The following is a 24,766-nucleotide window of genomic DNA, read 5'->3' as shown; positions in this document are numbered from 1 at the left end:
CGCAGTTAAAACCGCAGGTCTTTTGACCTGCAGATTTACCTGCGGATTTTACAAAATCTGCGCGGCCAAATCCGCACCCCAATCCGCAGCATGTGCACATACCCTCAGAGGGAAGATCTGCCTATGGGATGGAGGATGTGTGATGGGTATATGGGCACAGGAGGGGGGGATTCATTCCTGTCATGTGCTCTCTGCTCCTTTCTGGGGGGCAGACAATGGGGATTGTGGGGATTGGGGACTAATCGTATTGACCTAAGAAGTGCATTCCAAAGAACTGGCGCAGCACGTGTAAAGTCTTGGAGACGGGAGTGGGAGGTTCTGATTATTGAGGATGCTAACCTCAGGTCATCAGCAGAATGGAGGGCGCGGGTAGGGTGGTGTACTGAAACAAGGAAGGAGATGTAGGGTGGTGATGAGCCATGGAGGGCTTTGTGGGTGAGGGTAATAAGTTTATACTGAATTCTGGAGTGGAAGGGTAGCCAGTGTAATGACTGGCACAAGGTAGAGGCATCGGTGTAACAATTGGCGAGGAATATGATCCTGGCTGCAGCATTCAAGGCAGATTGGAGAGGGGAGAGTTTGGTAAGAGGGAGACCGATTAGAAGAGAGTTACAATAGTCAAGATGAGAATGAATAAGAGAAACAGTAAGAGTGTTAAGGCTAGCGGAATGCACCAAATTATAAAATAATAGTAGGTGCGTTCGCAGCCCGGGGTCCACTGTGCAGAGGTGGTACAGTGGGAGGTTCTGATTATTGAGGATGCTAACCTCAGGTCATCAGCAGAACGGAGGGCGCAGGTAGGGTGGTGTACTGAAACAAGGGAGGAGATGTAAGGTGGTGCTGAGCCATGGAGGGCTTTGTGGGTGAGGATAATAAGTTTATACTGAATTCTGGAGTGGATGGGTAGCCAGTGTAACGACTGGCACAAGGTAGAGGCATCGGTGAAACGATTGGTGAGGAATATGATCCTGGCCGCAGCATTCAAGACAGATTGGAGAGGGGAGAGTATGGTAAGAGGGAGACCGATTAGAGAAGAGAAACAATAGTCGAGACAAGAATGCATAAGAGATACAGTAAGAGTTTTTGCGGAGTCAAAAGTAAGAGAAGGTCGAATTCTAGAAATGGTTTTGAGGTGCAGATAACAAGAGCAAGCCAGTGATCGGATATGGGGGGCAAAGGAAAGCTCAGAGTCAAGTATGACCCCAAGACAGCGGGCATGTTGATGGGGAGTAATATTGGAACGACACACAGAAATGGCAATGTCGGTTATAGGTACATTAGTAGCGGGAGGAAACACAAGGAGTTCAGTCTTTGACAGTTTCAGATATAGTGAGGACATGATGTTAAACACAGCGTTTAGACAATCGCTGGTGTTTTCTAGAAAGACTGGCGTGATGTCAGGAGAAGCGTATAATTGGGTGTCATCAGCATAGAGATGGTACTGAAAACCAAATCTACTGATTGTTTGACCAATAGGGGCAGTGTACAAAGAGAAGAGGAGGGGGCCTAGGACTGATCCTTGAGGAACTCCAACAGTAAGGGGAAGATGAGAGGAGGAGGAACCAGCAAAAGATACAGTAAAGGAGCGGTCAGAGAGATAGGAGGAGAACCAGGAGAGAACGGTGTCCTTGAGGCCAATGGAATGGAGCATAGTGAGGAGGAGCTGATGATCCACAGTGAAATGAAAGATGCTTTGTGATTGGTTGGTGATACACACACACACATACATTAAATTTGATATGTATAGATTGCTTTTGAGAAATTGAAAGGAGAGAGAAAAAGGAAAGAAAGAAAAAAAGAGTAAAGTAAAGACAAAGAAGGAATGAGTGAAAGTAAGGAAAAATAAAAATTTGGGGGGATTTTTTTTAAATATTTTTTTTTTTTGGCTTTTTATTTTTTGGTTATTTTTTATTGTAGTTCCTTATACACAGTGTATATACAGACACAAGCAAATTAGTGCATTAATGAAAACATGTCCTGGGAGGATTTGTCCTTTTGGTATAGGGTGGGTTTTTTTCATTTATCTGCGTGGGACTTTAGAGCTCCTCCAGTACTCCGCCCTATTTGATCCTTTGGAAGTTGAATGTATAAAAAGAAAGTGTGGCTGATCTTTTCATATTAATTATTTTTTAATGACCTGAACAAGACTCCAGGGTGTAGGAGTTGAAACGCGTTGTCCTGTAATTTTAATCAATATATATGGTCCATAAATATGGAAGGTAAGAAGGTAACAGCACCATTCTAAGTACAGTATTTTATACATATTCCCATTTTATACATATTCCTTTTTCCCCTTACCCTTCTTCCGAGAGTTGGAAACATTGAATGGCAAAGATTTATGTCTACTTTTCAAATAGATTTCTACTGTAATCAACCTCAATGGTCAGTCAGGGTCCTGGACAGCTGATTGTGATGTTATGGACATTTTTGGTGACAATTTATAAGTATTTATTTCACATTGTTGACATGAACATGAATTTTCCTGAATGTATAGAGGGTTTTACAGTCAGAAAAGAAATCTGTCACTAAATTCCCCTTTTCTAGAAGTCTTTATAGTATCATATACACTGACATGTCTGCTACTGTTTTCTAACACTCTATTTTATGATAAAGAATATGGTACAAAACATTCATCTCATGTGAAACATATGTATTTAATGTCTCCACAGGATATGCAAAAAAAATTCACATAAACGTGGGGTACAGCAATGGACACCCATCCCACTCCACCAGGATTTCACTAAATTGTCAAGCTACTATGCTTGTCAATTTTTGGAGCTCACATTCCTGGTGGCACTAGAAAGGATCCCGTTCTGTGTGGCAGTCCCAGCACCGGCGCTCACCCTGTAGACCCTGTAGATATTATTATTTATTATTATAGCGCCATTTATTCCATGGCGCTTTACATGTGAGGAGCGGTATACATAATAAAAGCAAGTACAGTAATCTTAAACAATACAAGCCACGACTGGTACAGAAGGAGAGAGTACCCTGCCCATGAGTGCTTACAATCTACAAGAGATGGCTGAGGATACAGTAGACTAGGGTAGAGCTGGTCATGTAATGGTTTGTTTGATTGCTGGTTACTGCAGGTTGTAGGCTTGTTGGAAGAGGTAGGTCTTCAGGGTCTTTTTGAAGGTTTCCATGGTTTGTGAGTGTCTGATATGTTGTGGTAGAGTTCCAGAGTAGGAGTGATGCGCAGGATATATCTTGTATGCAATTGTGGGGAGAGGACATAAGAGGGGAGTAGAGAAGGAGATCTTGTGAGGATTGGAGGGCGCGTGCAGGGAAGTACTGGGAGACGAGGTCACAGATATATGGAGGACACAGGTTGTGGATGGCTTTGTATGCCATGTTAGGGTTTTGAACTGGAGTCTTTGGGAAATGGGGAGCCAGTGCAAGGATTGACAGAGGGGAGAGGCAGGGGAATAGCGGGAAGACAGGTGGATTAGTCGGGCAGCAGAGTTTAGAATAGATTGGAGGCAGGGGCGTACAAAGAAATCATGGGGCCCCATAGCAAAAGTCTGAATTGGGCACTCCAAAAAAAAAATTCATCGCCGGGCCCAGCTCACCGTCTAGCGTCTCCACACAGCCTCAGCTCCTCACGCTCCGCCTCCAACAGCCGGCAGCCGCCCTCATATGTGCAACTACTTCCGGCTGGGCCCAGCATACACTGCTCTCTCTGGATGGAAAGCTACATCAGCCAGGAAGCGTGGCATCCTTATGCAAATCCAGCCAGAGAGTTCAGTCAGGAGCAGTGCAGGACTAGAAAGGAGGAGTTAGGAGGAGCCAGGTACAGAGTGACGGCGGTGCGCACATTTAATTAAAGGCACACAGCACAGCCCAGGGGCAGCGGACACTGACAGCTTGGGGCCCCTGTGCAAGAAATGTGTCTCGGCCCCCTCCTTTTATGGTGAAAAAGCTACATATATTTAAATATATATATGTATTATATATACAGCTCTGGCAAAAATTAAGAGACCACCACATCAAAACCCTGTCATGGGCAGCCCATTCTCCAGACCTGAACCCCACTGAAAACCTCTGGAATGTAATTAAGAGGATGATGGATAGTCTCAAGCCATCAAACAAAGAACTGCTTAAAGGGAATCTGTTACCCTTTTTTTTGACTATCAGTTGCCGGCATTGACATCAGGGACTTATCTACAGCATTCTGTAATGCTGTAGATAAGCCCCTGATGCAACCTGAAAGATAAGAAAAACACGTTAGATTATACTCACCGGAGGGGGAGGTCCGGTCCGATGGGTGTCGCGGTCTGGTCCAACGCCTCCCATCTTCATACGATGCCGTCCTCTTCTTCCCTTCTTGTAGTGGCTCCATCGCAGGTGCACTGCTTTGCCCTGTTGAGGGCAGAGCAGAATACTGCAGTGCGCAGGCGCCAGACCTCTCCCGACGCCTGCGCACTGCAGGACTCTGCTCTGCCCTCAACAGGGCAGAGCAGTGCGCCTGCGCCAGAGCCACTACAGGAAGGGAAGAAGAGGACGGCATCATATGAAGATGGGAGGCGTCGGACCGGACCGCAACACCCATCGGACCGGTCAACACCCATCGGACTGGACCGCCCCCTCCAGTGAGTATAATATGACTCTTTTTTCTTATCTTTCAGGTTTCATTGGGGGCTTATCTACAGCATTACAAAATGCTGTAGATAAGCCCCTGATGTCAATGCCGGCAGCTGATAGTCAAAAAAGGATGACAGATTCCCTTTAAATTTTTGAGCCAGAAGCAGTGTGAAAGACTGGTGGAAAGTATGCCAAGACGCATGAAAGCTGTTATTAAAAATCATGGTTATTCCACAAAATATTGATATTGCACCAGTGTGGGAGACAAGTAGGAAGTGTTATTTTGCTCAGTGAAGCTATCAAAAAGGGATTGTACAGTTGTGGACAACTTCTTTAAATACTTAAAATAATTAAAGGGACTTTCTCCCAAAAAATATAATATCTAAAAAGATTTAAAATGCCCTTAAAAGACAAAGCCTGGTTTAAAAAAATATAATATATAAATATTTTTTTTCAAATACCCTATTGGGGAATTATATTGTATGTCATATATACTACTAGTGCTTTATTATACAAGTCAACCTACCTTTTCTGACATGCACTTCTGGAACGTGGTTTTCTGCCTTTCACTTTTAGGGAACTGTCCGTGCCAAGAGGAACTGAGAGAGAAGCTGGCACTCTTTTTATGTGTTCTTGTCAAGCTGCCCTTTAGTACCTGCACCTTTGGATCCTTTTGTGGAGAGTCCTTGCTATTTTGGTTACTACCACTTTGTCCTTCCATCTTTGCAGGGGAGAATTGGGGAGAGAGCAGGTTGTCCTGCGATCTATGAAATATTTTGCTTGCTGTCACAGAAAAAGGGAAACCATTAGTTGATCGCACAGACCACCAACACAACATGAACAACACTCAAGATACATTTATCTGCACAGCCATGATGACATCCTGTGGTCACCTCTACTGCCTCATCTGATCTGAGATAACCACTAATTGGCAGCTTGCTCACAAAGCACAATATACAAAAAAAGGAAGTCAAAGGTGTGGGTAGGGTTATACACAGCTCAGCATTCTGGGCACTGCTACATCTACAGCAAAGAAAACAAGGATGGTAGCAAAATTGCACCAAGCAACCCAGTAAATAATGCAACCTGCTGTAGAGCAGTATGCCTGCACCGGAGCCTCGACGGGAAGCAAGGAGGAGAACGTCATCGCTAGAAGATGGAAGGCGCGACCTTGTGGTTCCAAGTAGTTGAGGAACTCTATTGGATAGAATAATGCTTGTTCAGGGTCCTGTAGTTAAGTGGCCTTATTCCGCCTGCATCTCATGCTCCTTCCTTTTACACAGCCTACTCCTGCACCTCACGCTCCTCATTTATACACAGCATTATTCTGCAGCTCAGCTTTTCTCCTTAATAGTCGCCTCCTCCGGCAGCACCTCACACTCCTCTTCCATATACTATTGGAAACACTTGATCCCGAGAGAAATTGCACTAATTGCAATAAAGTGTATCGTATACACAGCCTACTTCTTCTGCAGCACCACATTTTTCTCTTTTAGACCTCGTTCACACGTTATTTGGTCAGTATTTTTACCTCAGTATTTGTAAGCTAAAACTTGGAGTAAAACAATCATAGGAAAAGTATATTAGAAACACGTCACCACTTTGGCATTTTTCTCCCACTCATGGTTTTGGCTTATAAATACGGAGGTATAATACTGACCAAATACTGAACGTGTGAATATGGCCTTATACACAGTCTCCACCTGCAGCGCCTCACTCTTCTCTATACACAGCCTCATACTGCAGCAGCACCTCACTTCTCTCATTTTCTCATCACGCCTCTCATTTTCCCCCTCACATCTCTCATTTTCCCCCCTTACACCTGTTATTTTGACCTCACACCTGCCATTTTCTGATCACTCCACTATTTTCCCCTCACTTCTCTCATTGTCCACTTACACCTCTTCATTTTCACCTCACTCCACTATTTTCCCTTTCTCCACTATTTTCCCCTCACTCCTCTCATTTTCACCTCACACGTGCACAGTAACTTCCTGTTATGAGTATAGCGGTGTAATCCATGAGGCTCCTCCCTTTCCCTTGACATCATGCCTCACAGGAGCAACTCCATTCTAGACATGACGGAGCTAGATGTGTCCTGTGCCTGGCTCGCACTGATACTCTGAAGTGAGTTTTGCAGGGTGGCTTTTGAGCTGAATGTGTCTCCGCCCGTGTGCACTAACAACGTGGGCCGTGTGGACGGGGCTTTGCGTGTGGAGTGACTATGGCTATGTGGAGTGGTCAGGGCTATGTGGAGTGGGCATTGCTTGATGCACACACACATACATACACTCAGCTTTATATATAGAGATTTAATAGGACTTTTTACATCTGTTTCTTTTTTTGGTCTAAATAAAAAAGGTGCTATTAACTGTAGTCTGATTTTTCAGACCAAACTCACCCATGCAAGTAAATGTATAAGCGAAAAAAGACAGACAACCAACAAATTGTGGATGGCTGGTTTTTTTTTATGGATTTGCCAGATGATGACTGGCATACCACCCCTTGGGCCTTCTTTCTTTTTTGTTTTATTGAACATGAAAAGTGGATAACACACAGATAGTAAAATGGACAAACAGAATGCAAATGGTTAAAAAGCAGACCATCACATAGATTAAAAAAAGGCACAAAGTAAGGCCTAACTAAAATCTTTAGTTATTGCACCACAATTTTTTAAGCAGAAGACAGTCTGTCATTCAGATCTGCACTGCGAATCCATTAGAAGAATGCAGGCTGCACTTTGGCACAGGAGATACTGCTTGTGTGTGTAGAAACGTCAATGCTTCTCACTTTATTATCTAAAGTCACAATTCACAATAAGTTATATTATGGAATAGCGCTATATTCATTTGCCAGAAATGTCCACTTCTATGTTTCCTGACGACTAAGAAACTTATCAATAGTTGATACCATTATGTAATAAAATTCTTCTGTGCATCAGTAAGTAATAACTGCATATATGATATGTAACAGATATATTACCTATATGTTCCGTTTTGCTTTGGTGTCCCAGGTTTCGGTGAGTGATCAGCTTATTGATGTAAGAGGTGGGCACATTGAACGGCTTGCTTTTCTCACAATCGCCGATTTTTCTGACCTGCCACCAATCTTTATCAATCTTGTTCAGAAGCAGAAGGATATCCCCTTCTTCCAGACAGATGATGCTTCCATCAGCGACCTTGAACATATAGCTGCTGACAACTCTCAAGATCGCTGGCTTTGTTGCAGGGTGAGACCTTTTCCAGCTGCGGCCGTCCAGGGTCCAAAGTCCAGAGAACATCTCAGGAAACCTAACAAGAATTGATAGAAGACCATTCAAAAAGACGGAACTATTGATAGATAGAAACGTAAAGTGGGTTTATCATTTGTGGGTTGAAACATATGTATAAAAGGGTGTTAGATCTGGAGCTTGCAGGTAATAATTATAAGCCTCTGCAGGATACTTTCTTTAGTTTTCTTTTAGAGACTAAGAACAGAAATCATACGCACCCAATTCTGGATGCTATCTTAGGAATATGGTTGAAATTCTCTAAATTAAAAAGAAAAGAAGATAGAACTTCCTCCTTCAAAAATTTTCCTTTTAAATTGCAAGCTGATATATGCCAATTCTCTCTGCCCAGTGTCTGGTCTGATCGGAAAGTAACAAAAATAGGGGATATATGGGATGGTTCTCAGGTCATTTCATTTTCCGAGATAAAGGAAAAGTTTCATATACCCTCTGATGAGTTTATGTCTTATCAGATTTTAAAAGATATTCTCCATAAATTATTGCGCAAAAAGTCTTTGAATCTAGATGTCGTAGTCTCTTTGCTTGGTAACATTAACTCTAGGACTAAATGGTCTCTTAGAAACATTTACTCTCGACTCAATGGAGACATTACTTTCTCCAAACATACCTATATGGAACGGTGGGAGGCGGACTTAAGAATGACTTTTAGTCTAGAGCAATGGGAATATGCTATAGATCACTCATATAGATCTACTGCATCCATGGCCTTGATGGAAACTTATTACAAGGTATTAGTCAGATGGTACTATACCCCAGAGAGATTAGCCCATATAAGTCAGGATGCTTCTTCTTTATGTTGGAGGGATTGCCATTTACCAGGGAACCTTTATCATATTTTTTGGACTTGTCCTAAGCTAAAATTGTTATGGTTAGAGGTTAAAGCTCATGTGGCAAATCTATCACCAGTTAACATTATTGTTACGCCCCAGATGGTACTGTTATCAATGGACATGGAACAGGTGGATGCTTCAATAAAATATGTGCTGTTACACTTGTTTATTACGGTTAAAAACATAATAGCTCTTTGGTGGAGGAAATCTGATGCACCACCTTTTTCCACCGTTGTTGACAATTTACGATTGCATAGCCAAATGGAGGAAAGAATTACTCTCAATAACAATGGCTTGTCTAAATATCATCTCAAATGGGCTGTCTGGAATTCTATCTTTATGTAAACTTGTTCTCACTCTGGAAAAAGTATTATTTTATGCATTAAGTCTGGACTGTATTTTGTATCTATTTCTGTATCAATGTGGAGTTCTCTATTTTTTATTTCATTTCCTTTCCCTTATCCCTTGTTACCCCTTCTTTCCCTTATGAATTAAAAATTAATAAATTATTTGAAAAGAAACATATGTATAAAAGGGTAACCAATTCATTGGAGCTAGATCTGCCCACAATTTAATCTGTATGGGGGAAAGCCCAACTGTGCCCTCCATGAGACATCAAGGTATTTAAGAGGAGTAGAACACACAATCCTTTGTTCACCGAGTAGATTTGACCAATGGGGGATTTAAAGTGAACCTGTCAGCAGGATTGTGCATAGTAACCTACACACACTGTCAGGTCGGCGTCGCATGCGCGGGCGGCGCCATCTTGGTGGAGGACTTTTTTTTTACTGTGCTCATCGTGCAGTAACAATGACCTGGAAATATGGTTCTCCACGTCAGTATGATTTTGGTAATACTAAACTTGCACTGATAACATTTTCTAGTTTCAGAGAGCTGTAACATTTTTATTTTTCCAATGATTGAGCTTTCAGATACGAATACATTTGAAAACTGTCTCGCGGGGACAGGAGCAGCGTGGTGCTTGCCAGCCCTCGCTCCCAACGTGCATCGACGTGATGAGGTTAGCACACTACTGATGTCATCACAGACTTAAGCACTCCATGCCAAAGATAAAAGGTGCTTGTTTTGTCCTTGCTGTTATTTTCCATGGGACATTATGGAGCTATGGTGGCCAATACGGGGAACATTATGGGGCAATGGGGGACCCTATGGAGGATATTATGGGGGACATTATGGGGTGGTGGGAGGCAGTATGGGGCAATGAGGGGAATCATAGAGACATGGGGGACATTATAGGGCAATGGAGGACCCTATGGAGGATATTATGAGGGACATTATGCGGCGATGGGAGATATTATGGAGCAATGGGGAATATTATGGGTCAGTGAGGGGAATTATTGAGAAATGGGGACATTATAGGGCAATGGGGGATATTATGGGGTAATTGGGGGTTATTAATGGGGGCATATTATAGTGTACGGTGGATGGACTTTATGAAGACAGGCTGTGTGGGGGAAATATTATGGAAAGGTGCAGTTTGGGCGGGACATTATGGTGATTGCAATGTGTGGGAGGACATTATGAAGAGTGGTAGTGTGAGGTAACAGTATGGAGAGATGCTGTGCAGGGGGGATATTATGGAGAAGGGCTGTGTGGGGGAGATATTATGGAAAGGAGCAGTGTGGGGAGATATTATGGAGAGGGGCAGTTTGGAGAGATATTATGGAGAGGGGCAGTGTGGGGGAGGTGATAAGGAGAAAGGCAGTGTGTGGTGGACATTACAGAGATAGGCAGTATGTGGGGGACATTACTGAGGGGGACAATGTAGGGAGAACATTACAGAGAGGGTCAGTGTGTCGGGGATTATGAAGAAGGCCAGTGTGGGGGAAGCAATATAGAGATGAACAGTACATTTGGGGACATTATGGAGAGGGGTAGCGTCACATCTCTGTAGTGTCGGTGGTGGGGTGCCGAGCTGGGGGGGGTGGTCCTACTTTTATACCGCGCAGAGATGACAACAGAGACACGATGGAGGCAGATTCTGGGTGCAACAGGTCCAAGTTTATTTCTTCACTTGCCGTCCGACTGACGGCACACCTCGCGGCCCTCCGTTTCCAGAGCCGCTTCTCACACCGTACACTGGAGACGTGTCTGCACACACCGTCCCCTCCTTTACTGTCGACGCTCCTGACAGTTCCGTCACTGTGGCCGCCTTAGGCCCATTAACCAACAGCGCTTCTACTGCTCAGTCATCGTGTCACATACGGTGTCTTACACCCAGTACCTCGTCTCAACTGCGGTCCTTTCCTGTCAGGACCACCCCCCTGACGTCCTCTCTCCTCAGTCCCCCTGGTCTGGATTCTCCTCAGAGTGCACAGACTGTCGTAGTCCTCCTGTCACTTGAGCTCCCCCTGGGGACTGGAACTTTCTGGAACCCTCCCTCAGTATTTATAACTCCCCCGGTTCCTTGAAACTGTCACTCTAACTGTCACCACGCCCCCCATGACCAACGGTTTCTAAAGCCCTAAGCTGCTGTAGAGTCCTTTGCTCACACTCCACCCTGCCATCTAATGGTCATCCCAAGGTACTGCACGTCCACTACACTTTCCTAGTTGTTTCCCCACTGTAATCACTGACTCCTACCTACACTGTGCAAACCTATCTTTCTTCACTCTGACTAGTCCGTCCGTCCGTCAGGTCACCTTCCCTACACTCCCCCTTCCTTTGTCCATTGTCGTCCTCGACAATCGTCATCCCTGCCTTCGTCGTTCTGAATCTACACCTACATTCTGTTGTCGGACCAGAAGTTGAGCCAAACCCACTATCTGCGGGGGCCGAACCATACTGGGAGCACTATGCTCTGAGCAGCCTACTGCTACTCACCAGCGCGCACGCCACATGACAACATCTTTCAAATTGGGCAAGGTACACCCGTATTCTCTCTACGGCGTGTATCTTTCCCCTACTCTCCCCTACTGTTACCTTTCACTATCCGGTACGCCATGATCGAGGCCACTCACCTACCAGATCATTGCCGGCGCCTGCCTTTCCTTCTTCAGGGGTGTCCGTGGTGTTGGGGACCTGACCTAGGACGGCTGTCTTTCTCACGTCTTCCAACTCATTTTCCTTCTTTCAATTACATGTCATGGTCGGCGTCCCGGTCTCCCAGACCTCCTCAACTCTTAGATCCCTACCGGATCTCACACTTTCCTTTGGTCCCGCAGACCTTCCCTTACCCGGACCTGTTGCATTTTACTTTGCATATTATACATCATACAACTTTATAATAGCACAAGTACCCCATTTTTTTATAATTTTTTTTTCCGTTTTCTTTTGCTCATTTTAAAACCAACATATAACAACATAACATTGCATGTCTTCTTTCTCCCCCCTTCCTTGGACATGGACACTCCCTCTCTTCTAAGTATCCCCGCTCTGTCAGTCTAACAAGTAAACACAAACTATCCTGTAAGAGGAACATAGAAAAACAGACAAAAATCACAGATAAACATTTCTTTTTTTTTTAAAAGCTGACCGCGAACTGTCCTTTTGACCTGCACAACGGTGCAACGAACTCCTGACAGTTCAATCCTCCTTTCGGTGGTCAGTAGTATGGGACCCCACAACCGTGGAGCTCCCAGGATGCAAGAAGTGTCCCTTTCTGCAAGATAGTATAAACGAGCCGTCCCGGGGGTCGTGCAGCCGCCATGCCAGCCTCTCCCCTCTCATGGAGCAGGCTCCAGACTTCCTGCCCCCTGGCCCTCTTCTTCTCTATAACTCCTGCAACCCAAACAGAGGGTCCGGCATGAGCCCTGGAGTCCGGTGGGCGGGACTTAACCGAGGAAGGACGTGGATCAGAGGCGGCCGATGATTTTTGCGGCTCAACAGCCGCTGGGGCCAGGTGGCAAATGGGGACAACCGGGTCCTTGGAGGCTGGAATCACAAGGCCCACTAAGTCGGCCGCAGTCGACTTCAGCAGCGGCATAACCGCGGCCTCAGGACAGGCCGCATCCACTACTTCCAATGGAGCCGGAGTAACGGCCGGTTCCAACGACGCAGCTGCTATCAGCAGGGGGAACGCAGCAGCGTCTTCTTTGGATGACTTCCGCACTGGCGGCTCCAGGCGGGGTACCTCAGGGACTTGAGCAGGGGCCTCGCACAACTCTGCATACACCACTGGGCCCGATGTACCCAGGCCTTCCGGTGCGCAGGGGGCAGCGTGCTGCGGCGGAATGATGAGGGCCGCTGGCGGAGGCACTGGTGGTGCCGGGGGTACTCTCACCTTCCCCGGCGCTGCGGCCTCCATCACATCAATACGCGGCTTCACCCGCAGCCTCCGTCCCTCGCTCCACTGTCCCGCGGGTCTTTCCCCCAAACTCGGGGGCTCCGCTGAGAAGTCCTCTGCTGGTATTGGTGGCGGCCGTTCTCGCTGACTCCGCTCAGGCTCCGCTCCCCAGCTCAGCATCCCGCTGCTCTCCCGTGGCTCTGAGGGCGACTTCTGGCACAGCTCCATCCCCTGCCGCCACTGCCACTCTAGGCGGCCGATGCCCCGACACCTGCAGAGTCTCATACCGTCCGTTGGGCAGCACTCGAATGGCATCAGACAGCCGCAGCCAAGTTTTTCTTCTGTGCCACTCCCTCTGTGAGGTGAGGTGTCGGCAGGCCTCTCCACCCTCCTGTCAGGGTCCAATATATGGAAGCGTCGATCTCCAGGCACATACTGCTTCCCATTTGTATTCCACAGGTAGGTCATTTGTAATCCACAGGTAATTGTAATCCAAACAGAGTAGTCCAAGTCCTTTTCCAGTCTTTGAGGTAGGCCTGCCGCAGAAGATGATGTATTAGCGGCGTCTATCCTGCCGACTACGCCAAATGTAGTGTCGGTGGTGGGGTGCCGAGCTGGGGGGGGTGGTCCTACTTTTATACCGCGCAGAGATGACAACAGAGACATGATGGAGGCAGATTCTGGGTGCAACAGGTCCAAGTTTATTTCTTCACTTGCCGTCCGACTGACGGCACACCTCGCGGCCCTCCGTTTCCAGAGCCGCTTCTCACACCGTACACTGGAGACGTGTCTGCACACACCGTCCCCTCCTTTACTGTCGACGCTCCTGACAGTTCCGTCACTGTGGCCGCCTTAGGCCCATTAACCAACAGCGCTTCTACTGCTCAGTCATCGTGTCACATACGGTGTCTTACACCCAGTACCTCGTCTCAACTGCGGTCCTTTCCTGTCAGGACCACCCCCCTGACGTCCTCTCTCCTCAGTCCCCCTGGTCTGGATTCTCCTCAGAGTGCACAGACTGTCGTAGTCCTCCTGTCACTTGAGCTCCCCCTGGGGACTGGAACTTTCTGGAACCCTCCCTCAGTATTTATAACTCCCCCGGTTCCTTGAAACTGTCACTCTAACTGTCACCACGCCCCCCATGACCAACGGTTTCTAAAGCCCTAAGCTGCTGTAGAGTCCTTTGCTCACACTCCACCCTGCCATCTAATGGTCATCCCAAGGTACTGCACGTCCACTACACTTTCCTAGTTGTTTCCCCACTGTAATCACTGACTCCTACCTACACTGTGCAAACCTATCTTTCTTCACTCTGACTAGTCCGTCCGTCCGTCAGGTCACCTTCCCTACATCTCCACCAGAACCTGCTCCTGCGACTTCTGCTTCTGTATCCAGGCACCACTGTATTCACTTTGCAGGCAGTACTGTTGATAGAAATGTCAGAACCAGAAGCTCTGGGTGACATACTCTGTCGAGCCACTAAGATTAGAGTGGCTGGAACCTGCAGTGCAGTCCAGTCTGGCAGTATGAGTGTGTGCAATTCCAGCTGAAGTTATAAGCTCTCTGATCCAGCTCATTGGAGAGCACCACAGCCTACTAATGCTTCTAGCTTGTTGCTGGAAGCTGCCACATGTTGTTTAATGTTTCCCTGGCTACTTGTGCATCTTCTGCTCCTGTTTGTTTTAGCATATTCCTGTTTCGACCCCGGTATGTTTCTGATTATTCTTACGGATCCTGATTTTGTCCTTGACATGACCTCTTGGCTCTGACCCTGCTTGGTGACTATTCGTACTTCCTGACGGCTGCTCTTCCATGGTAACATTCCACTGAGTCCTATTGTAAAACCAAATCCCTGTACAGGGGTTAAAGGGTATTGGGATTTCTCTGGAGCCTGCCAGAGTGGATTGTGCCACGTCTGTTCGAGGCAGCCATTTTGAACCTGTAGCCTCAGGCAGACGTTACAGGTAGTTTGAAGGGGGATACTATGGAGAAGGTAGTGTGAGAGGGATATTTTGTAAAAGAAGCAGTGTGGGGCAATTATTTAATCAGGAGCACAGAATAGGAGTTATTTATATTTATGAGGCAGTATAAAAATAATTTTATTTCTAAAAGCACTGTGTTGGGAAGTGCTGCTGAAGACTGAGAAGAGGGAAGTCTGCAAAGAGACGCTCTGATGCTTCTTTCATGTACTGATGGTGGTTCTGATGCTGCTTTCATGTACTGATCGTGGTTCTGGTGATGCATACATGTGCTGATGGTGGTTCTGCTCTTGTACACATGTAGCAATCCATAATGTGCTTTATGGCTGTGTTAAAATTCAAAAATCCTAAAAACTTACAGATTTCAGATTATGAGAAAAATTTGGTGAGTTACTGATGCAAAAGCTCAGTTTAAGTTAGAGTGTGTTTATACTATTTTTTTTGGAGCAGAAACTCTCCAAATCCTCATCAAATACTGAAAATGTGGTTCTAATGATGTATTAATATACTGATGATGGTTCCAGTGATGTATTCATATAAGTATTATTGATGAGTGAGTATACTCATTAGTCGAGATTTCCCGAGCATGCTCGGGTGATCTCCGAGTATTTGGATGTGCTCAGAGATTTAGTTTCTGTCGCCGTAGTTGCATTATTTGCGGCTGCTAGACAGCCTGAATACATCTGGGGATTTCCTAACAAACAGGCAATCCCCACATGTATTCAGGCTGGTTAGCAGCCGCAAATCATTCAGCTGAGGCGACAGAAACTAAATCTCCGAGTACATCCAAATACTCGGAGATCACCCGAGCATGCCCGGGAGATCTTGAGTAACGAGTATACTCGCTCATCACTAATAAGTATCCCTTTAAAAATATTGCTCTTGGGAATGGTTTGGTACGTCAATCTGGCCCGTGGGCTAAAAAATGTTGTGCACCCCTGGGTTATACTATAATAATAATCTTTATATAGCACCAACATATTGCGCAGCACTTTACAGTTTGCACATATTGTCATCGCTGTCTCCAATGGGGCTCACAATCTAAATTCCCTATCAGTATGTCCTTGGGATGTAGGAGGAAACCAGAGAACCTGGAGGAAACCCACGCCAACACGGAGAGAACATACAAACTCCTTGCAGATATTGACCTTGGTGGGTCTTGACCCCAGGACTCCAGCGCTGCATTGCTAACCACTGAGCCACCATGTTGTATATGCTGCAAAACAACACTATTGTAGAATAGAGTAATAATACTATAGTAGTACTAATATAGCAGGAACAGTGGGTCTTCAGCATCCCCCCTACTGTCTTTATATTCCACGGGTACCACTGGGAGCTGGTGCATGCAACCATTGGTACATTTAAACACTGATGTCAGAAACTAACAGTAACATTTAAATGGTTAACAGTAGCTCCTGAGCTCTCTCAACATGGCAACCCCATCAGTGATGTATGTCATTTTGCACTAAGGTGCTAATGTATCCTTATAGCAGTTGGATCTCATACAGATCTCCAAATCCTCTGCTGACTTCTCGAGGTGACCACTAGAGGGAGCACAAAAGCTTACAGTTTAGGGCTCATACTCACTTGGGAGAGACTCCACGATTCTTGTGCGAGTCTCTCGCATGAAAACCTGGCACTGCCACCGGCACTCGGACGGGAGCGTGCGGCTGCATAGAAATACATGTAGCCGCACACTTCGGTCTGAGTGCTGAAAACTTGAAACAGTGACAAATCCATTACATGTAGTGACTTGTTGCCTTTTTTTTAACTGAAAACACTGGCCAAGGTTTAAAAAACACAGTGGCTTTGGAAATGGCTTAAAACAGTTTGATTATATGCTTTTCTCTGGGTATTGTTTTGATTATTGGGATGCCATCTCTCCAACCCCCCCCCCCCCCCAAAAAAAAAAAGAAAGAAAAAAAAATGCCCGTGATTTAGACATGCTTGTTTGTGTGTGTAATTTTTTTTTTTTTGTGCTGCAATATGCGCAAATTGTGTTTAAAAAAAAAATTGTAAACTTGCCATGTACAAGCACACTTTGTAGGTTTCTGTACTGGATTCCTCTATGGAATAGCTGTTATATTCCACACTGCAGTAAAAAGATATATATCATTGTACAGGTGTCAAACCGCAGGGCAAAACCGCAGGCTAATCCACAGATAAACCGCAGGTCCGCATGGAAAAATCCGCAGCACAATCCGCAACGTGTACCCCTTGGGGTTTGAATCCATCCCACGGTGCATCCGGTGTAGGTTTGGTTGGGTTAGAACATGTTCATGTCTAATATGAATACCTGTTTTTGTCCAAAATTAGGGGCAGTACAGTTGACCAGTCTAGGCAAACTAAGGGTACTGTTACACGTAGTGATGCACAAGCGATCCCGACAACCATATGGATTGCTGGTGCATCGCTAAGTGGTTGCTAGTGAGCTGCCACACAGGCAGATCTCACCAGTGACATCGCTGGGGTCGGGGGTCGCTACTTACCTGTCAGACAAGCCGATCCTGCGTCCTCCCGCCCGCATCCACGCGTCGCTCGTCGGCGCCACAGGAAGCTCAGCAGGAATCGCCCGACGAGAAACGGTCCAGGACGTTCTCGCGCGATCAGCGATCATTGTGGGGGAGCCGGTCGGAGGTAAGTGTCACATGTAGTGATATCGCTAGCAATAACACTGCTACGTCACAAAACCAGTGACGTTACAGCGATATTGCTAGCGATATCACTATGTGTAACGGGCCCTTAACCTCTTCGCGACCGCCCACAGTAGATAAACGTTGGCGCTTGCTGGGCTTTGTGCAGCGCCGACGTTTATCTACTGTCGGCGGTTTTGTGCCCCCCGGGACCCCCTCATACCTTATAACGCGGGGATCCCGGTGCACAATGCATGCTGGGACCCCCGACGTCATCGAGACCTGATTGGTTCAGGTCCTGATGACATCGCGTCACAGCAGCCAATGAGAGAGCTCGCTGGGAAAGCTGCTTGTTTCCCGGCGATCTCCCTCATTATAACGCGACTTCTCCTCTGAGCTCATGCTGACAGATGAGCAGAGGTGAAGCAGCGTTACAGTGTGACTAGATCGCTGCCTGGCACAGCTGATCGCTGCCTGGCACAGCTGTGTCAGGCAGCGATCTTGTCACACAGTAACGCTGCTTCACCTCTGCTCATCTGTCAGTGTGAGATCAGCGGAGAAGTGGCGTTACTATGTGCCGGGCAGCGATCTTGTGACATAGTAACGCTGCTTCTCCTCTGATCATCTGCCAGTGTGAGATCAGAGGAGAAGTGGCGTTACTATGAGTCAAAAATACAAAAAATAAAAAACACAAAAATAAAAAAAAAAGTAAAGAAAAAAAAAGCAGGTAGGCAGGCTAGGGCTAGGTCTAGGGTTAGGGCTAGGGTTAGGGCTAGGGTTAGGGCTAGAGTTAGGGGTGTGTTGGGGTTAGGGTTGGAATTCGAATTGGGGGTTTCCACTGTTTAGGTACATCAGGGGCTCTGTAAATGCAATATGACGCCCGCAGACCATTCCATGAAAGTCTGCATTCCAGAACGTCACTACTTCCCTTCCGAGCCCCACCGTGTGCCCAAACAGTGGTCCCCCCCCACATGTGGGGTACCAGCGTACTCAGGACAAATTGGACAACAACTCTTAGGGTCCAATTTCTCCTGTTACCCTTGTGAAAATAAAAATTGGGAGCTAAAAGATCATTTTTGTGGAAAAAAAATGATTTTTTTATTTTCACGGCTCTACATTATAAACTTTAGTGAAACACTTGGGGGTTCAAAGTGCTCACCACACATCTAGATAAGTTCCTTGGGGGGGTCTAGTTTACAAAAAGGGGTCACTTGTGGAGGATTTCCACTGTTTAGGCACATCAGGGGCTCTGTAAATGCAATATGACGCCCGCAGACCATTCCATCAAAGTCTGATTCCAGAACGTCACTACTTCCCTTCCGAGCCCCACCGTGTGCCCAAACAGTGGTCCCCCCCCACATGTGGGGTACCAGCGTACTCAGGACAAATTGGACAACAACTCTTAGGGTCCAATTTCTCCTGTTACCCTTATGAAAATAAAAATTGGGAGCTAAAAGATCATTTTTGTGGAAAAAAAATGATTTTTTTATTTTCACGGCTCTACATTATAAACTTTAGTGAAACACTTGGGGGTTCAAAGTGCTCACCACACATCTAGATAAGTTCCTTGGGGGGGTCTAGTTTCCAAAAAGGGGTCACTTGTGGAGGATTTCCACTGTTTAGGCACATCAGGGGCTCTGCAAACGCGACATGACACCCACAGACCATTCCATCAAAGTCTGCATTCCAAAACGTCACTACTTCCCTTCCGAGCCCCCCTGTGTGCCCAAACAGTAGTTTTCTTCCACATATGGGGTACCAGTGTACTCAGGACAAATTGGACAACAACTTTTGGGGTCCAATTTCTCCTGTTACCCTTGTGAAAATAAAAAATTGGGGGCTAAAAGATCATGTTTGTGGAACAAAAATGATTTTTTATTTTCATGGCTCTACGTTATAAACTTCTGTGAAGCACTTGGGGGTTCAAAGTGCTCACGACGAATCTAGATAAGTTCTTTAAGGGGTCTAGTTTCCAAAATGGGGTCACTTGTGGGGGTTTCCACTGTTTAGGCACATTAGGGGCTCTCCAAATGCGACATGGCGTCCTATCTCAATTCCAGCCAATTCTGCATTGAAAAAGTCAAACGGCACTCCTTCCTTTCTGAGCTCTGCCGTGTGCTCAAACAGTGGTTTAGCCCCACATACGGGGTATCGGCGTATTTGGGAGAAATTGCACAAAAAAATTTTGTGGTTCATTTTCTGTTTTTACACTTGTGAAAATAAAAAAAATGGTTCTGAAGTAAAATGTTTGTGAAAAAAAGTTAAATGTTTATTTTTTCCTTCCACATTCCATTCATTCATGTGAAGCACCTGAAGGGTTAATAAACTTCTTGAATGTGGTTTTGAGTACATTGAGAGGTGCAGTTTTTAGAATGGTGTCACTTTTGGGTATTTTCTGTCATATTGACCCCCCAAACTCACTTCAAACGTGAGGTGGTCCCTAAAAAAAATGGTGTTGTAAATTTTGTTGTAAAAATGAGAAATCGCTGGTCAACTTTTAACCCTTATAACTTCCTAAAAAAAAAAAAATCATGTTTCCAAAATTGTGCAGATGTAAAGTAGACATGTGGGAAATGTTATTTATTAACTATTTTGTGCGATATCACTCTCTGATTTAAGGGCATAAAAATTAAAAGTTTGAAAATTGCAAAATGTTCAAAATTTTTGCCAAATTTCGATTTTTTTAACATATAAGCGCAGTTCATATCTAAGAAATTTTACCACTATCCTGAAGTACAATATGTCATGAGAAAACAATGTCAGAATCAGCAGGATCCGTTGAAGCGTTCTAGAGTTATGGCCTCATAAAGTGACACTGGTCAGAATTGAAAAAATTGGCCTGGTCACGAAGGCAAAAACAGGCTCAGGCGCGAAAGGGTTAAAAGTACCAAGAGTGTCAGACCAAAACCAATTTAGTGGGTTGGATTGTTAAAAGGTCTTCAGTTAGTAAGCTTATCGTGACATGAAATCCATTGTTTGCATCAATATATTATTAATCTGATTACACAGACTTTCCTCTGTGTTTAAGGCCATGTGCACACGGTGCGGATTCTGCTGCGGTTCCGCAGCGTTTCTGCACCTGCGGGTCCGCAGCAGATTCTGCTGCATTGTACAGTACCTTTATTTCCTATGGAAATAAAAAAACGCTGTGCACATGCTGCGGATTTTTCCGCGCGGTTTTGCTGCGGTTTACAATCCGCAGCATGTCAATTGTTTGGTGCAGAAATGCTGCAGTTTTACACCTCATCCATTATGAGGTGTAAAACCGCAGGGCAAAACCACAGGCAAAACCGCAGGATTTACCTGCGGTTTTCTCTCCAAAATTCGCACAAACAAAAAACTACGTGTGCACATACCCTAAAGGCCCCTACAAACGAGCATATGAGAAATAGTCCAATAATCATCCAGAAAACTCAAGACTTTTTTTTATCATCCGTGTGACATCTGTGTGGGATCCATTTTCACACATCTACACAAAAAATGGACATGATCAATTACAGTTTCCAAGGTTTATATTAGAAATGCATGCAGAAAGATCAGATGCCGATCAGATGTTCTGAGTTGGTCCGTTTTATTTTACGCACCTATAGACTTGAATGGGTGAGTCTCAGCTGAGACTAGGCAGAAACTAGTGCATGCTGCTATTTTATTTTTCATGCAGATTTGGTCAGTGAAAAAAATCTCTTCTCTCACTGCCCCATTGTGTAACATTGGTCCGAACGCTGTCCGTCATTGTTACGGACGGCAGTTGCGCCGAATATAAGTCATGTTAATTACGTCATTGCGCGTTGGTCAGCAGAAGTGGGCTGCAGCAGAGCGCCGGGGGAACGGAGCGAGGTGAATATCTCTGCATGTGTTGTGTTTTGTTTTTTTTAACGAATATGTGTATGGAATGTGAGGGCTCATACAGTATATAAAAGGCTATATAAGGGCTCAAAATTAAGTCATACAATTGTTAATCATTTTTTTTTAATATTAATATTGAGCAAAATCAATTTCAGCCTATTGGTTCGGCCTCCACAATAGTCAAGGTCTGTCATGTGGCCCCATTGGAAAATTAAAGGGGCATTCCCATCTCCAAGATCCTATCCAAATATGTAAGTGTAATAATAATGATAATATTAGCAAATACCTCCAATTAGAAATGTAGTAGTGTTTTTTGGATTCGCTATGTCTCTTTCCTCATGTGCAGACATTGCAAGACCTTAGATATCCATGGTTACGACTAGAGATGAGCGAATTTTTTCGGATTCGGTTCCAAATATGATCGGAATCGAATTTTGTTTTTGCAATTTTCGTTGAACACAGCCGAATGTCATCAGATTCAATGTTAGTAGAAATTACCGAATATGATCGAAACCGATCATTAAACATACCAGGGCCGGACTGAGACCAAAAAGCAGCCCTGGCCCAAAAAAAAAATCACCAGCCCACACACAATGAATGTCCTCACCCAAATCATAGAACACTGGTAGATTGTGCCAACTTTTGCTTTAGCTCACACACACACACACACACGTGTCTCACACACAGCTCACACAAGTAGCTCACACACACATAGCTCACACACACAGCTCACTCTCACACACACACACATACACGTGTCTCACACACACGTATCACACACACACACAGCTCACATGTATCACACACACATGTATCACACAGCTCACACAAGTAGCTCACACACACACACACCTCACACGTATCACACGCGCTGTATCATACAGCTCACACAGAAGTAGCTCACACACACGTATCACACAGCTCACACACACATGTATCACACACACAAGTAGCGCACACACAGTTCACGCTCACACACGCATGTATCACACAGCTCATACTCACACACAAACAGCTCACACACACGTATCACACAGCTCACACACACGTATCACACAGCTCACCCACAAGTAGCTCAAACTCACACAGCTCACGCTCACACACACAGTTCACACACATGTATATCACACACGTATCACACAGCCAGGGCCGGCTCCAGGTTTTTGTGGGCCCCGGGCGAAAGTGTCTCAGTGGGCCCTTTAACACGTACCACAATTCATGATGCACAGATACGGCAAAGAAATATAGGTATAGTACAATGCCAAAGATATCACTTACAGTACTTCTTACATTACATGAGTTATCTCTATTGTAAATTCTACAATAGCGCAGAAACCAGCAAGTCCTCGCAGAGCACAGTGCGTACCCTAGTGGGGATTCAAAAGTTTTTATTTAAGACCGGACAGTATAGAACTCCATACAGTATTCAGGGCATCACATAGTCTTCCATACAGTTTATTGGGCCCCATATATTGCTTCATACAGAATAATGAGCCTCATATAATGCTCCATATAGAATAATGAGCCCCATATAATGCTCCATACAGAATAATGAGCCTCATATATTGCTTCATACAGAATAATGAGCCTCATATAATGCTTCATACAGAATAATGAGCCTCATATATTGCTCCATAAAATATAATAAGCCCCAAATATTGCTTCATACAGAATAATGAGCCTCATATAATGCTCCACACAATATAATAAGGCCCAAATATTGCTTCATACAGAATAATGAACATCATATAATGCTTCATACAGAATAATGAGCCCCATATTTTGCTCTATACAGAATAATAAGCCCTATATAATGCTCCATACAATATAATGAGCGCCATGTATTGCTCTATACAGTATAATGAGCCCCATATATTGCTTCATACGGGTTAATGGGCCCCATATATTGCTTCAAACAGAAAAAGGGTCCTCACATAATGCTCCTTACATAATAATGGGCATCACATAATGCTCTATACAGAATAATGGGCCCCATACAATGCTCCATACAGAACTTCATACAGCAAATGGGCCTCATATAATGCTCCATACAGAATGGAAACCATATAATGCTCCATACAGAATAACGGGCCCAATATAATGATCCATACAGAATAATGGGCCAATATAATGATCCATATAGAATAATGAGCCCCCATACAATGCTCCATACAGAACTCCATACAGCAAATGGGCCTCATATAATGCTCCATACAGAATGGAAACCATATAATGCTCCATACAGAATAACGGGCCCCATATAATGATCAATACAGAATTATGGGCCCCATATAATGCGCTATACAGAATAATGGACATCATATAATGCATCATACAGAATAATGGGCCCCATATAATGCTCCATACAGAATAATGGACACCATGTAATGCTCTCAACAGGATAATGGGCCTCATATAATGCTCCATACAGGATAATGGGCATATATTGCTCTATACAGAATAATGGGCCCCATACAATGCTCCATACAGAACTCCATACAGCAAATGGGCCTCATATAATGTTCCATACTGAATGGAAACCATATAATGCTCCATACAGAACAACAGCCCCAATATAATGATCCATACAGAATAATGGGCCAACATAATGATCCATATAGAATAATGAGCCCCCATATAATGATCAATACAGAATAATGGACCCCATATATTGCTCCATACAGAATAATGGACATCATATAATGCATCATACAGAATAATGGGCCCCATATAATGCTCCATACAGAATAATGGACACCATGTAATGCTCCAAACAGGATAATGGGCCCATATAATGCTCCACACAGGATAATGGACCCCATATAATGCTCCATACAGGATAATGGGCCCCATATAATGCTCCAAACAAGATAATGGGCCCCATATAAATGCTCCAAACAGGATAATGGGCCCCATATAATGCTCCAAACAGGATACTGGGCCCCATATAATGCTCCAAACAGGATAATGGGCCACATATAATGCTACATACAGGATAATGGGCCCCATATAATGCTCCAGACAGGATAATGGGCTCCATATAATGCTCCAAACAGGATAATGGCCCCCATATAATGCTCCAAACAGGATAATGGGCCTCATATAATGGTCCATACATATAGAATGGGCCCAATATAATGCCCCATAGAGAATAATGGGCTCATCTAACCCGCTGGGCTCATTGCCCCCCCCCGCTCACTCTCTTCTCCCCCGCTCACTCTCATCTCCCCCCCTAACTCTCATCTTCCCCACTGGGCTCATTTCCCCCTCACTCTCATCTCTCCCGCTGGGCTCATTTCCCCCCCTCTCATCTCCCCTGCTGGGTTCATTTCCCCCCTCTCATCTCCCCGGCTGGGTTC

The 24,766-nt window shown here is 45.0% G+C and overlaps 1 protein-coding gene across 3 annotated transcripts in view; it reads right to left on the bottom strand.

Annotated features, from left to right (window-relative positions):
* Window positions 1-24,766, bottom strand: part of ARHGAP9 (Rho GTPase activating protein 9) — a 217,399-nt gene that overhangs the window by 162,207 nt on the left and 30,426 nt on the right. For all 3 annotated transcript variants that reach the window (XM_073576826.1, XM_073576825.1, XM_073576827.1), the window contains exons 2-3: window positions 7,567-7,874; window positions 5,111-5,367 (exon numbers count right to left, since the gene is read on the bottom strand). In XM_073576826.1, the coding sequence (XP_073432927.1) occupies window positions 5,111-5,367; window positions 7,567-7,874 (565 nt within the window). The remainder of the gene's footprint in view (window positions 1-5,110; window positions 5,368-7,566; window positions 7,875-24,766) is intronic.

This window comes from Dendrobates tinctorius, unplaced genomic scaffold, assembly GCF_039654945.1.
Source record: "Dendrobates tinctorius isolate UK_male_01 unplaced genomic scaffold, ASM3965494v1 ptg000051l, whole genome shotgun sequence".
NCBI classification, from domain to species: Eukaryota; Metazoa; Chordata; class Amphibia; order Anura; family Dendrobatidae; genus Dendrobates; species Dendrobates tinctorius.
Note: the sequence above shows the minus strand (reverse complement) of the source record. Positions and strands in the feature narration are given on the sequence as shown.